This window comes from Electrona antarctica (assembly GCF_951216825.1).
Source record: "Electrona antarctica genome assembly, chromosome: 7".
Taxonomy (NCBI): domain Eukaryota; kingdom Metazoa; phylum Chordata; class Actinopteri; order Myctophiformes; family Myctophidae; genus Electrona; species Electrona antarctica.
The window spans coordinates 16843112-16858014 of NC_136812.1; the positions used below are offsets into that span (position 1 = coordinate 16843112).

The following is a 14903-nucleotide window of genomic DNA, read 5'->3' on the forward strand; positions in this document are numbered from 1 at the left end:
ACCCTGTACACTGTACAGTGTAGAGCAAGGGAGTTTACTCATTTTCTTCGAAGGACGACATTGGAATGTTTTATTAAAAGTCACAGGTCGCCTATAGAACGACATTGGACCAATAATTATTTTATAATGCATCCAGCATCGCTAGTATTATTTTTACTGGTTCTTTGCGTCTCCGTCGCCTGGCAACGCTTTGCGTCCACGTTGTGACGTCATTGAATATTTTCCCTCCTTCTTTAGCGACGATCTTTAGCGGCGTCTTTCTCGGAATTGAAGCTCAGCTTGAGGTGATCATACAGAACATCGATTTTTAGGAGCTCAATAAAAAAGTCCCTGTGACCTTGCAGTACTATATTAGCACTTCTGATTACAGCGAAAGTATCTACCGGCTGCCCCGGAAATGATTGATTGTTACTTCCGGTTCACCAAATCAGCTGGTGGCTTTTCAAAATAAGGGCTTACGGCTGAAAAGCTTTATGGTGGCAGAGACCTGGTGGGGAAAGAGATAATATAACTACAAATTGACACAAATTGTCATTCCGATCTTCTGATGGCTGGTCTCACAAGTTTGTCTCGGAAAGCGTGCACCTCCATATGTCCTGGGACTCCGAACTATATAGTTCGGAAAGCCTTTCCGAACGGGAAGCTTTTCCTAGGTCGGAAGGAGCACGTATTGGCCTTTAGACCCGTTAGGCAGGTTTACTTAATTTAGACAGAACAGTGAAGACAGACAGGAAACACCAGGGCAGAAAGGGGGAGAGACATGCAACACAAGACTCCAGTAGGAATACAAACGAATACGTTGCGATTTTGTGGCCCAAGCATTATCAGGTCAGCTACCAATACGCCCCGCTGCATACGGTGCTTAAAGACACGCTCAGACTCTCCGTCTGGCTCTCCCTCTCACACACACACGTCTTTAAACGGCTCGCGTGCGTGCTGCCGAAGTACTCTTGATGACCTAAAAGAATGTGGACATGTGGACGGACGAGTGGACAGGGACAATTCCCAGTAAAATCCTCATGTTCATTGTTCGTGTTCATTTTTCAGTCCGTAACTCTGAGAACGTACAATTGTAACCAATGTTATATTAGTACTCTCTCAGAGTTAAATGGACACTAAGGATTTTACAGCGTAATTGCTGGGAATGCTAAGTGCATCATGTCACACATGTTTAAGTACTGCTTCCCTTGGTTTCCATGTGATTTGATTGACAAGCCAGCTAACTTCCCCTCCTCTGTTATTTCAACTGAACCTTTAAAAAAAGGAAAAGGAAACCCTCGACATCTGAACCAGAGTCAAACTGCAGATGGACTAATCAAAGTCAAAGTCACGCACAGCTCCTTCTATCCCACATAGTTTGGTTTCAGAGTGGAGGAACTGGCCCGCCGTGCGGTTCAGAAACCTGATTCTTCTTTTTCAACAGAACTGGGCTCCGTGTGTGTTTTCCTCCCCTCATATGCTGCTTTTAAAGCAATCTGTCAGACGTGTTAATGCCAGATAAATAGAGTGTATTTTCTCTGTCTGGCTTGGAGAACGGAGCCATTGGCCTGACAGCCCTGACATGTACAGTAGTTCTCTCTCTGTCTAAAGTGGAGGAGACGTCGGGAACACCCAAAATGCAGGGTTCCCCTTACCAGCTGACAGGCCAAGAGCCGGGAGAACCTGAGTTCAGAGCCAGACGAGGAAGAGAAGCAAAGTGGCAGGCAGGCAGGCCGGCCGGCCTTCAGGCATGGCAAAGATCTTTGACAGGCAGACGGGTATAGAGCGCAAAACAAAGCAGCCAGGCGGGCAGACAGACACAAAGTTTTGTAGATTGGCACTGAAAAGAGAGGCAGCCAAACAGGCAAGTATAGGAAATTGGGCAGGACTGGAGATTTGGAGCAACCAGGCAGCCAAACATTCAGGAGCAGCGAAAGAGACTGCAAGGAGATTAGAGACTCGAGAGGCAACAGGCACCAGGGGCGGGTGTGGGGGCGGTGGAGGACAAGAGGTGGGCTCTGAGAGGCTGGACGGGGAAGGCTTTGTTTGTCATCCGTCCCTTCTTTCTCGTCCCAAATCCCCCGCCAGCGAAGCAGTGATTGTGACTTCATTCATTCTACTGTGGGTCCCACATGGTGTAATATTGCAGCCTGTTGACACAGTTCATAATGGTCCTTTTTGGAGAGCCTGGCTTCCATCAACCTGACAGCTCTCCACTTGGACAGCTACCAGTAATACTGACAGACTGACATACACAAACATACAGCACTGCATACGTTTGCTCTCGCCTTTGGCCTGACCAATAAGAGGAATTAGGGAGACCTGCTCTCTCTGTATGCGTGCACGTGTATGCGTGTGTGCGTGTGTGTGTGTGTGTGTGTGTGTGTGCGTAAGCCTGAAAGGAGAGTGGAACAGTTGCCGTGTGTACGTCCTTCTGACCTTATTGATATATTTCAACAGAGTGCGAGAGAGTATGTGTCTGATAGTGATAGCAGAATGTTTTTGGATGACCTAGCATGTACTTGTGTGCCTGTGCGTGTGCACGTGTTTGTGTGTGTGTGTGTGTGTGTGTGTGTGTGAGCGTGTGCACTGTGCACGTGTGTATGTGTGTGTGTGTGTGTGTGTGTGTGTGTGTGTGTGTGTGTGTGTGTGTGTGTGTGTGAGCGTGTGCACTGTGCACGTGTGTATGTTTGTTTGTTTTGTTTTTTGTGTGAGTGAGTGAGTGTGTGTGTGTGTGTGTGTGTGTGTGTGTGTGTGTGTGTGTGTGTGTGTGTGTGTGTGTGTGGGTGTGTGTGTGTGCACTGTGCACGTGTGTATGTTTGTTTGTTTTGTTTTTTGTGTGAGTGAGTGAGTGAGTGAGTGAGTGAGTGAGTGAGTGTGTGTGTGTGTGTGTGTGTGTGTGTGTGTGTGTGTGTGTGTGTGTGTGTGTGTGTGTGTGTGTGTGTGTGTGTGTGTGTGTGTGTGTGTGTGTGTGTGTGTGTGTGTGTGTGTGTGTGTGTGTGAGCGTGAGCGTGTGTGTGAGCAGTTGGAGAGCAGGCTGATGATTAGCCAGGCTGAGCAGGGCAGGGCCCCAGTGCGGTATGACCTAGCCGAGGGGCGTCTGTCTGAGCCCGCAGCACGTGGACATGGGACTCACTGGGGGTGGGGGGTGTGTGTGTGTGTGTGTGTGTGTGTGTGTGTGTGTGTGTGTGTGTGTGTGTGTGTGTGTGGGGAGGGGGCTGGAGTCCCTGCCCCCCCAGACCCCCAACCCCCCTCCCCCAAACAAAAGCTCCAGATGGTAGGGGAAAGCCACCAAACTCCCGCCACCCCCCCCTCCTCCCGCCTCCCCCCATCCCCTGCACTCCCCCTCCCTCAACCTTTGTCTGGAGGCCTGTCCTTTGTTTGCGGAAGAGAGACCCCAGAATGGATTAACTCCTTGCATTCCAGGCTCCTTTTGTGTTAAACAGCCAAATCCGAGATCCCCCCATCCTCCTCTTACTTCCCTCCTCTCTCTCTCTCTCTCTCTCTCTCTCTCTCTCTCTCTCTCTCTCTCTCTGTCTTTCTCTCTCTGTCTCTCCATGTGTAGGGTTCGTCCCGCGTAGGCCCTGTCTCTAGCAGTTTCCTGTTGGGGGAGGAGGGGGGGCTCTGGTCTGCGAGTGGCTGTGGGGAGGGTTATGCTTCTTTTTTGGGGGTGTGTGTGTGGGGAGGGGGGGGGGGGTCATCCACATCTGTTGTTATGGGTGGAGGGATAAAGAAAAGGTCTCGGGGAGGACTGCAGGTGTTGATTGTGTCATTAGCTCTCCCTCTGTTGCCTGGCGCTCGCTCTCTCCTTATCCTAGAATCGATTGCTTTAACCAATTTTCACTGGACAGCTACAGAATCCTGGAGCTCTCCCACCCCAACACAACAACACTCACGCACGCACGCACGCACGTATGCACGCATGCGCACACGCACACCTCAGCACAAGACAACATGTGTAGAGGTATCATCTCTGTCATATAGCCCCTAGCTGACATTCCTCTTGGCAAGGGGGAGAGTAAACAGAGTGTAACTATACAGCATGGGCTCTGCTCTTAAATCTCTGGACCGCTTTTTTATGAAAGCAGGTATCGGACCGGAAACACAAGCTTTGTAGCTCCTCTACTCACTTTATACTCCCCTCTCTTAAATATCCTGTCCGCTTCTTCTTCTTTTTTTTATAAATGCAGGTATCGGACTGTGAAACACGAGCTTTGTACTAGCTCCTCTTCTCTTCTCACATCAGCTCTCATCTGTTTCTCTGAGAACGGAAAGCATGCTCACATAGTTTTCAAATATTTGATAATCTTAAACGGAAGCCCCTCGAGGAGGCTCAGTAAGTCAATACAGGAAAGCGAATCAAGGACGTGCCGTTTGAATAAACCAGTATATCGTTAGGCTTGTCTCGGTCACAATGCCTCAACACCACCACAGGCCTGACAGCGGGGACGTGTTCCTCTGTTGGTATGTACATGTGTTAACAATATGCATCACTCATCGGCTTCTGCTCAGGCCTCTTTTTTCTTGGCTCCCCTCCTTGTCAAATCCTGTAGTTATTATCTACAGTCCAGAGAGAGGGCTTCCTGTTGCAGTAGTACACAGCAGCTGATTTCCATCGCAACGTGCTACCGTCTCTGGATGCGTCTGTCTCTCTGTCTCTGTCTCTGTCTCTCTCTCTCTCTCTCTCTCTCTCTCTCTCTCTCTCTCTCTCTCTCTCTCTTTCTCTGTCTCTCTGTCTCTCTGTCTCTCTCTCTCTCTCTCTCTCTCTCTCTCTCTCTCTCTCTCTCTCTCTCTCTGCCCCCCCGGAGAATAGCCGGTACTTGAGTGGATGTGATGAAGACAACTGGAAAAGATCCCCCTTCTTTTTTTTTGATCAAAGTTTCTTTATTCATTTTTCAAGTCACATATGAGTCAAAAATAGCATACAAGAATTGTTGAAATTTGTACCCCTCCCTCCCCCCAGAGTTCCCGCTCTGCGTTTTGTGTCCCATTTAGAAGAGCCTATCGCCGCTGTCGGGCAGACACCTTGTATCTCCATATTTCAACTTTCAATGTTTTTTGATTATTGTATTTATTTTTTAACCTTTTTTAAAATAATAATGAAAAGGAACGGTTTTGGACATAGAGGTTTTTCACCCGACAGCGACGCTTGTATTGATAAGCGGAAGACAACGTCATCTGCATGGTTGTCTCTCTCTTCCACCCTCTCTCCTCTGATTGGCTGGCTGACAGGTTGGCCCAAGACTCTGATTGGCTGGCTGACAGGTTGGCCGAAGGCGCACGTGTAGGATTATGGCCGTGGCCGCGACACCACCCGCCTGTGTGTCTTTCTGCCTGTTTCTTTGTTTACCCTGCCTGTTTTAATGGAAAGGCACATTCTAGCCACTGGCTTTGTCAAACCCCAGTTAATTGCAAATAATTATCATGATGGCATTTCATTTTAGTAATTGTCTTCTCCTGGACGGCTGGACGCTAATCCCTTCCTGTTCTGAAGTGTGTGTGTGTGTGTGTGTGCGTGCGTGCGTGCGTGCATGCGTGCGTGCGTGCGTGCGTGCGTGCGTGCGTGCGTGCGTGCGTGCGTGCGTGCGTGCGTGCGTGCGTGCGTGCGTACGTACGTGCGTGCGTGCGTATTTGTGTGTTTACGTGTGTGAATTCACACACGTAAGGATGTGCAAATGAGAGTTACCGTGTGTACCTTGCCTGTACGCATGTGTGCGTGACTGCCTACCTCCTCAAGTTATGTAGTCATATGGTTTCTCATTTGAATGGATGACGCAGAATTTGCATGACCTCAAGCTGTATAGTTTAAAAACACACTCCTGCCAACGACACACACCATTATCCATTTACACTTAAGAGCAGCCTGTTTCAAGTATGTTCTGTAATAGTTTGCAGCTGAAACAATGACAGTACCCCCAAAATATATTAATGTAACCAGTAACCACCACCCACAAGACAGTAAGAAGCCTCCCACAACTAGATGGACATGATATAGATAATTAGTTAACAATCACACACTGATATTGCAACTTCAAAATAGAGATCATGTCTGTATCTTCATACAGACGGGGGGGCGGCGTTGCCTCAGGGGTAGAGTGGCTGGATGGTCATCCCAAGGTCGCCAGTTCGAACCTGGGCTCCCCCAGAGTTGGTGTCGAAGTGTCCTTGAGCAAACAATGAACCCCAAATTGCTCCTGATGTGCTGGTTGGTGCCTTGCATGGTTTCCACTGCCATGTGTGTGTGAATGGGTGAATGTAATGCACAATCTATATAAAGCGCCTTGGATAAAGGTGCTATATAAATGCACCATTTACCATTTATATCTAATATACATTCCTGTCCCCATAGGATCTGATTAAGGAGACTGTATTCTGAGTTTAATACATAAAACAATGCAAAACAAGAAATGATGACATAGTCATATTATTACCAGCTGCTTTTATATTTGCGGTGGTGGTGGTCCACAGTAAAAAATATAGAAGATCTACATTAAGCTCCCAACGTGTCTAGATATAAATGTGATGCATTGTGAGCTTGTAGATAGGCTATTTTTACTATTTTATTTATTTTTTATTATTATATATTTTGTGAAGGAATGGTTTTGGTCATACAAGGTTTCCACCTGACAGCAATATATTGTTCTGTATCAGTATCAGTCAGTTTGAGCAGATTCCATTAAAATTGGCTATACTATGACTGCCTATATGAATTCCACAGGCCTGGGTATACAACCTGGCCTGGCTGGGATATGCGGCCCAGCCGCTCAGCGCACACAGCAAGTGAGTTGTCTCTGTTGCGCCCCCTGAAAACGGGTTGAACAATGTCAAACTGTCGTGATTCTGTCATGATTGTAACAGCTCAACACTTCGCAGTTAGATCAATGTTTAGACAAGGATAGGGTGATGAAGTTGTAGCATAGTATAGTAGGCTGCTGCTATATTATTCTCACAACATGTTATACCATGATGTCGACCTAAAGGGCGTTATGATGAACAAGGATAGGATGATGAACATATTTTTGGACCACAATTCTTATATGAGACGACTCAAGTAATTGACAATATATAAAGTCAGAACACCAGCTTTGATGAGGCAGTATAGCTTTGTTTTAAAAATATAAGGTTTTCTTAATTCCTGCAAAATGTATATTTTTCATTCCCTGAAAATTCCCAAAAAACATTTTGGAGTTAGGTGGTTTCTTCCCGACAGCAGATCGGACGGCCGAGAGCCCAACCTTCTCTTTCCATCTCATGTCATGCGGATTGTCGCACGCACGCACGCACGCACGCACGCACGCACGCACGCACGCACGCACGCACGCACGCACGCACGCACACACACACACACACACACACACACACACACACACACGATGCACACACACACACGATGCACACACACACTATGCAGTCTCCCTTGTCTTGTTAACTTCTGTTCCTTGTACATCTGCTCCTTGTCTGGGTGCCTCAGGGCAAAGCTTCTTGTCTTTAAACTTTATCTTTATTTTTAACATATGTCTTTATCTTTAAACTTTTCCCATTCAATAGCAATAGACTTCTATTTTAATTAATGTGCTTTGACTTGCTTGGCAGGCATGTGGCTGCCCTGGTAGCACGGTTTATTGTTCTTTTCATATCAAGGATCCACAACAAATGACAGGCTATAGTTTTCACGGTGTCCTCCAACAACGTATGAATCACCAAAACAATAAAAATCGAAAGCACAAAGAGGACATGGCAGAGTTTGTGATTTACAGTAAGTTTAACTTCCGAGTCGTAAAGAAGGAAATGGAATAACTCCTAGATAAGAGTGAGTCACATTATCTTGCCGTGCAACCAGCCATCCAAACACAACGGCTGGGGCTAAAACATCCCACGGATTGAAAAATGACCAATGTATGACAGGTTGCCGGTGAGCGATTCTCTGACACACGCACGGTTATGGGCGATCAGCTAATATTTTCTGCTCCATTTTGCAGTCTGTCACATCAAGTGTCAGGGCTGTTCTACGCCCGCTTTCCTCACATCAGCACTACGAACGCACGTAACCGAATATTTACTCCTTTTGAATGATGGCAAGACAGAGTCAAAAGAAAAAAAGTGAAACATTTTTTCAAGTCCCAATTCAGCAGTTTATTTTAATGCGCTGTCCATTAAATCAATATCATCAACGCGAGAGAGAGAACTCCTTAACATGCAGCAAGCCAGGTACTTAATTTCAGTGCAGTAATTAAGGGCCCATTTGGAGTGGCCGGACCTGGTGGCCTCTGACTGCCCTGGAGGAGTGGGATTGGTCTAATTAGCTAATATGACCACGGCTGATTGGGCAGTAAGTAATATAATCATAGCCGATTGGACGCTAACCCACAGGTCTTGGTGGCAGGCTGAGAGGAACAGGGGAAGCACTCCATTTGGTCGCCCCGTCTGGATGAGAGCTCTCTGGAGTTTAGCCACCGAAAGACTAAAAGAAACACTGGTTCTCACGTTGGGCCGGGGGACCCCTAAATGACTGGTCTTTAGGAACCTATTCTGTAATTCTGAGAATTAAATGAACACATTTTACAGTGTAAATTGGGATCCCGTAAACATTGTATCAAATGGGGCGGTCCGTGAGCTATGGCATAATTGCATATGTTGGGGGACCTTGAAATGACAACACTTGAGATTCACTGCTCTAAATGAAGTTCATTGTTGTGCTCGTCACGGTGATGGGTAGCTGGTAGCATAACAGCATTGGATGTTACCAATACAGTATGTCAGTAAAAGACTAATGATTGTTCCCCTCTTCTTCTCCTTGTCTCTCTTCTTAGCGTATTCTGGGATCTGTACTGTGCGGCTCCGGACCGGCGGGAGACATGCGAACATTCCAGCGAGGCCAAAGCTTTCCATGACTATGTGAGTGAACTTTACCAACCTGTCAGTTGTGTTATGGGGGCTATGTAGGGGTGGGGGGGCTTTTTACAGCTTTACCAGCTGATGGCTGCTCGAGCTGTTTGGGGTTAAGTGTATTACTCAGGAGCTCATCGACACGTGATGTTGTACACTGGGTGAGCTCGGGGTCGACCCTCCGATTCCCTGATGGCCTCTCTGCCCACTCGGCTGTGGCTGCACACAGACAGTAGCTGCACACTTGGATGCTTTGCAGTCATGTCGACACGTGCTCATGCCCAAACAAATCCTCAGGCGCACATGTATCAAAGAAAGAGTAAGGTCTATCGTTTCTGCAATAGTGCCCGTGGTTTCTTGTTATGACGTGCCTGTTGTTCAGTTTGTCAGTTTGTTCAGTCTGTCTTCTACATGCAGTAGAGCTGCTTTTAATGAACACACGCAATGTTTGAAAAGGGTTTTAAAAAATATGCAATGCCAAGCAACAATAGTTGTATGTTGGTTAATGCCATCTTTTATTAAAAGTCCTACAGTTCACCGCGTGTGAGACTGTATGATGGCCTTTGTGAGGATCATGTCCACTGCAGACAGCATGACCTCTGACCTCTCAGGTCTTACCTAAACGGTCCGCCTGAGGGAAAGCTTCACATAACAGCCTGGTGCTTTATTGGTGTGTTCATGATTTCAGTAAAGGTCAGCGCACATAAAGCGGCTGGCTTTGTACACACGCACGTGCACACACACACACACACACACACACACGCACGCACGCACACACACACACACACACACACACACACACACACACACACACACACACACACGCACGCACGCACGCACGCACGCACGCACGCACACACACACACACACACACACACACACACACACACACACACACACACACACACACACTTCACTTCACTAGCAAGGATCACACCGTCAATCAAGATGCATTTAAAGGAGTAGAAAAGATTACAAGTTATTTTCCAGCAACTACACTCCCCATGAAGCCTTGAATAACTTTGTTTTTGTCTGATTCCGGAATCCTGAACCAATTATTTGATGACGCGCACACACGCACACATACGCAAAGTATGGCGTAACTGACACATGCACACGAGCCACACGCACACACACACAAAAAAGTATGTCGTAACTGACACATGCACAAGAGCCACACGCCAAAATTGGGTGGCTTCTGGGGGTTAGTGCATGGACAAGCTGTCGATAGGTCAGGGTCCATATCCCCTTTGACCCTCTCATCTCTGGAACAGTGGCAGCTCAGTAGCCTATTCACTATACACTATACACTATACACACACACACACACACACACACACACACACACACACACACACACACACACACACACACACACACACACACACACACACACACACACACACACACACACACACACACACACACAGTAAGTGGTTTTGTTTTAGCTTGTGGATTACTTCAAAGTACATCAACTACCAACCAAAAGGTATTTTGTTGGTCTAGCTCTGAGGCTGCAGACCGCTGATATGTTGATGTGTGGCCGGCCGCTAATTGTGACCCAGTCGACACGCGAGCCGCAATGTGAAAGACGAGGGTTTTACAAAATCCTCACTCACCACAACTTCACCCTTTGTACACGCTGGGGGGTTAAACTAACTCTGGGGAGTTTTCACTTTGGTCAGTTGTGGTTTAAAGTTGGTTTGCTGTACTGTAGGTGACGTACATTGACCTGTAAAGGCCTGCTTTCGGCTGCGTTCGTGACACATGAAATGGTGGCATTATGTTCCCTTTATATGTATCTGAATGAGGATTATATGGGTATTACACAGTCAAATCCTGAGTGTTCATCTGACTCTGAGAGCGCATAAATGGACCCAAAAGGGTCCCTTTGTGCACTCTCAGAGTTAAACGAACACTCAGGATTTGGCGAGTGTAGAAAGTGGACTGGACACACCGCATTAGCTGGTAGCTTATCATTCCACCTGGGTGGCGGGGGAAACGTGAAATGGATTTTCAGTCTCTATTCTTAGCTTGGATTCATGTCGTTCAAGGGCTGTATTAGCCGGTTAGCCAGTAGCCTGTTCAACTGAACTCTCTTATGAGGTTTGACAGCAGAAAGTGTGAACAGTTGTCAGCCGAACAGATTACATTTGTTGTGCATGTATTACGTCCATGTGTGGGACTTGCTTGTGCGCATGTGTGGCGCGCGTGTGCGCAAACCCCCCCCACACACACACACACTCGGCCTGGCGCGTGTCTACGTGTGTGCACACACATTACACCGCCATAAGATTAATTACATGGTTAATTAAACCTAGTAGTTAATTAAAGCTGACAACTGTGCCTAATTAATCTAAATGCCATATAATTTCCTTACACCTTTTCTCCAGAGTTGGCCCAGCTGGATACCTGTGTGTGTCTGCAGGTTCTGGCTGCTGCGTGTGACAGGCGCTGCTCGCTGTATGGATACCTGTGTGTGTGTGCAGGTTCTGGCTGCTGCGTGTGACAGGCTCTGCTCGCTGTATGGCTGAACCTTGAACCCCAACTTCTGCTGCCACACGGAACAGAAGTGTGTTACGCTTAAATTATAACCCGTCGCCGGGTGGCGTGTCACTTACCGTAAATGTCGCAGATGTACCACAGCTTGTAGATTGGCTTGTTTTCAGCGAGCAGCCCCTGTTTGGGTTCTACTATAGTACTTGAAATGTACAAGTGGAAGTATGGTATTATATTATTGTTGGTCATGTTAGATTTATGTCATCGTGTGTGTGTGTGTGTGTGTGTGTGTGTGTGTGTGTGTGTGTGTGTGTGTGTGTGTGTGTGTGTGTGTGTGTGTGTGTGTGTGTGTGTGTGTGTGTGTGTGTGTGTGTGTGTGTGTGTGTGTGTGTGTGTGTGTGTGTGTGTGTGTGTGTGTGTGTGTGTGTGTGTGTGTGTGCACGGGCACACTGAGACAGCTGCATTATGTGTGCTGACCAACAGCCCTTTATGTTCCGTGAATGTCCGAGGGGATGTGAGGACGTGTTTTAGTAGTACAGAGGGGGTCAGGGTACACAGGCACACACACACACACACACACACACACACACACACACACACACACACACACACACACACACACACACACACACACACACACACACACACACACACAGCCGATCTCTGTCAGACAGCTCATATATTCTGACCTCCTGAACTTTAGACAGGGCTAAAGGTCAAGGGAAACTGGACATGAATCCTTGAACTAGAACAAAGTGTGTGTGTGTGTGTGTGCGTGTCTGCGTGCGTGCGTGCGTGCGTGTGCGTGCGCGCGCGAGTGCGTGCGTGCGTGCTTGCGTGCTTGCGTGCGTGCGTGCGTGTGCGTGTGCGTGCGTGCGTGCGTGCGTGCGTGTGAGAGAGATGGTGAAAGACAGAACAAGTTGTTTTTGAGGCCGTCACTCTCACATTAAAAACATTGCTGCTAATGGTGTTTAGCTGTTATTTAAAATGAAAGGGGTGTGGTGTCATGAGATCATGTTTGCACATTGAGGGAATCTGAGAATCATCTGTGAAACATAAGCTGGCCTCTTGTCTCACCTTCACCCACTCGCTTTCCCCTGCTTCATCTCTCACCATTTAATCCCATAACAGTGGCGGTCTCACACACTGCGTGTGTGCGTGTGCGTGTGCGTGTGCGTATGCGCGTGCGTGCGTGCGTGCGTGCGTGCGTGCGCGGGAGCTCCATACACTGGGAATAATACTGTGTGAAGAGGCTGTGACAAGGCTTAGATGCCAGCAAGATGTGTGTGTGTGTGCCGTGCATGGTGCCTGCATATTCTTTTTTCCAAGAGCAGGTGTGTGTGTGAACATGCATTGTACATATATGTAGTTATGTACGTGCTTAGATGCTTGTACTTTATGTGGTGGTACATGTGCTTTTGTATATCTGCGTGTGCGTGCGTGTGTCTGTGCGGGTCAATGCGTGAATCCCCAGGGCCACTGAGGGGTCTGTCTGTCTCTGATTAACTCTGGGCTCCTCGGTCCCTGCAGACCGACGGCGCGATCAAGTCTCTATCACAGCCCCCTCGCTGATAACGGCTCCCCCATTCCCCCGAGTCCCCCTGGATCACAGTCTGCAAAACAACACGCTTGCTCCCATAAGTCACGCACGAACACACACACACACACACACACACACACACACACACACACACACACACACACACACCCCTCCTGCACAGCTCCGTGTGTCACTCAGGAGAAACAGTAGCAGAGGAACGAAAGTGAAGATAAACCTTGTTCTGAGATTGGTTTTGCGGTTGTTTATGTAGTGGGTCTGCTCCAGTCTACAGTCTGTCTGTTACAGAACGGGTAAGAAGTGATCAGTGCTGTATTCTAAAATGGGTTAGTGAGAGTGGGTTTTCATGGCTTACTGCCTTACTTCCTGGAACCATTTTTTTTGTTGCCTGGCAACGTTGAGTGAGAAAACGATCCAAACCGCTGCTTTGGTGCTGTTTTCAACCGTGCTCCTCATCCTGGTTTGAAGGCACCTCACTCGCTTTTCTGCCGTCCTGCGGTGAGGTGTATATGTGACCTGAAACTTTGCGAGCTTTCCAGTTTTGAGAAAGATAATGGAATATAATGTGCTAATCCTCAGATCTGGGGGCCTGTTGACAGCTAATCCAGAGGATTTGGGGTGGGATTGGAGCCCTGGCTCTGCTCCCGGAGCTCTCAGGCCTGGCTCTGACTGGCTGGATTGTTAGTTGGCTTCACCCCGGGATGGAGGATCCACTATCACAGGCACTCCAGCTCTGAAACATAAACTCATCCACATGCACATGCTCCTAGACACCATACGCCTCCTCATGTATGCAAATGAGTGACGCTCCCAGCGTGAGACATGATACTGTATCATGAAGCAACGTGTCCCGTATAGTCTCGTGTAAAGTCATTTAAGTGGTCGCCCTTGTAGTCTTAATTGTTAGAGCCGTGTTCCTGTCCTTTCCTCTTCACAGTGCCTTTAATCATGTTTTATTTCCTAAAAGAAATCTCCACATCTTAAGAAGTCTCTGTTCTGCTCGAATTTGGATGCACCTCAAAGGAACACTTTGTTGCGGCAGCCCCTTTGATTTTTAGCCCGTCAAAAATGAACGATAAAAAAAAAACGAACAGGGCTTTGTGATGAGTATAGACTATAGAGCCAGACATATTGTACAACAAGCACGAGAGAGCTTGGAACGCGTGCCTATTTTCTTATTCACATAAAAGCGTACAGGAAGAGAATGAGTCCCTCTGTCTCTTACATACACACACACACGCACACATGCACGTACACAGACGGGTCTTTCAGGAAGTGATACAATCTGCCTTGTTGTTCCAGACCAACAGACATTTTGCTCCGTCCGACCCAGAGGTCACAGCCCGACACATCTGTGATTCTAGCTGCTGTGACATCAGCGCCCGCGGAGCGTTGCAGATTTAGTGTCACAAATGCGTCATTCACAGCGCGGTGCACCATGTATAGGCCAGCCAGCAAGCACCCTGGCTGACTCTGTGCCTATCTGTCTCTATTGACGGAGGAGTGGTGAACACACAGCACACCATGATGCCTGCATGCAACCACAGGGAAAGACTGTCTGTTGGTGGAGGAGTAGTGGTGAACACACAGCACACCATGTCTGCCTGCAACCACACGGAAAGATATGCTGAAGTCAGACAGTGGGTCGCTGGGTCGGGACCTATTTGTGGATGTCATGGACCAATTTGTATGGGTCACGGCTGGAGTAAAAATCATTTTTTTTCTTTCTTTTTTTACTACAGTTAAAAATATATATTTCAAAAGATATTCTTTAAAAAAAAAAGTTAAACAAACAAACAAAGAAACACATCTAAGAAATGCCATGAATAAATAATGTGTGTTAAGGAATACTTAAGTATTTATTTGAGTATATAGTATAGCAGAAATTAATAACAATGGGTGGTTTAGTAGGTACTGTATCTGCAGTGGTGGAAACTAACTAACTAAGTACATTTACTTTTACTTAAGTACTGTACTTAAG

At 47.3% G+C, this 14903-nt stretch overlaps 1 protein-coding gene across 2 annotated transcripts in view; it reads left to right on the forward strand.

The window, feature by feature from the left end:
- ssbp4 (single stranded DNA binding protein 4) overlaps positions 1-14903 on the forward strand; it is a 126540-nt gene that overhangs the window by 24699 nt on the left and 86938 nt on the right. For both annotated transcript variants that reach the window (XM_079506602.1, XM_079506603.1), the window contains exon 4: positions 8790-8874. In XM_079506602.1, the coding sequence (XP_079362728.1) occupies positions 8790-8874 (85 nt within the window). The remainder of the gene's footprint in view (positions 1-8789; positions 8875-14903) is intronic.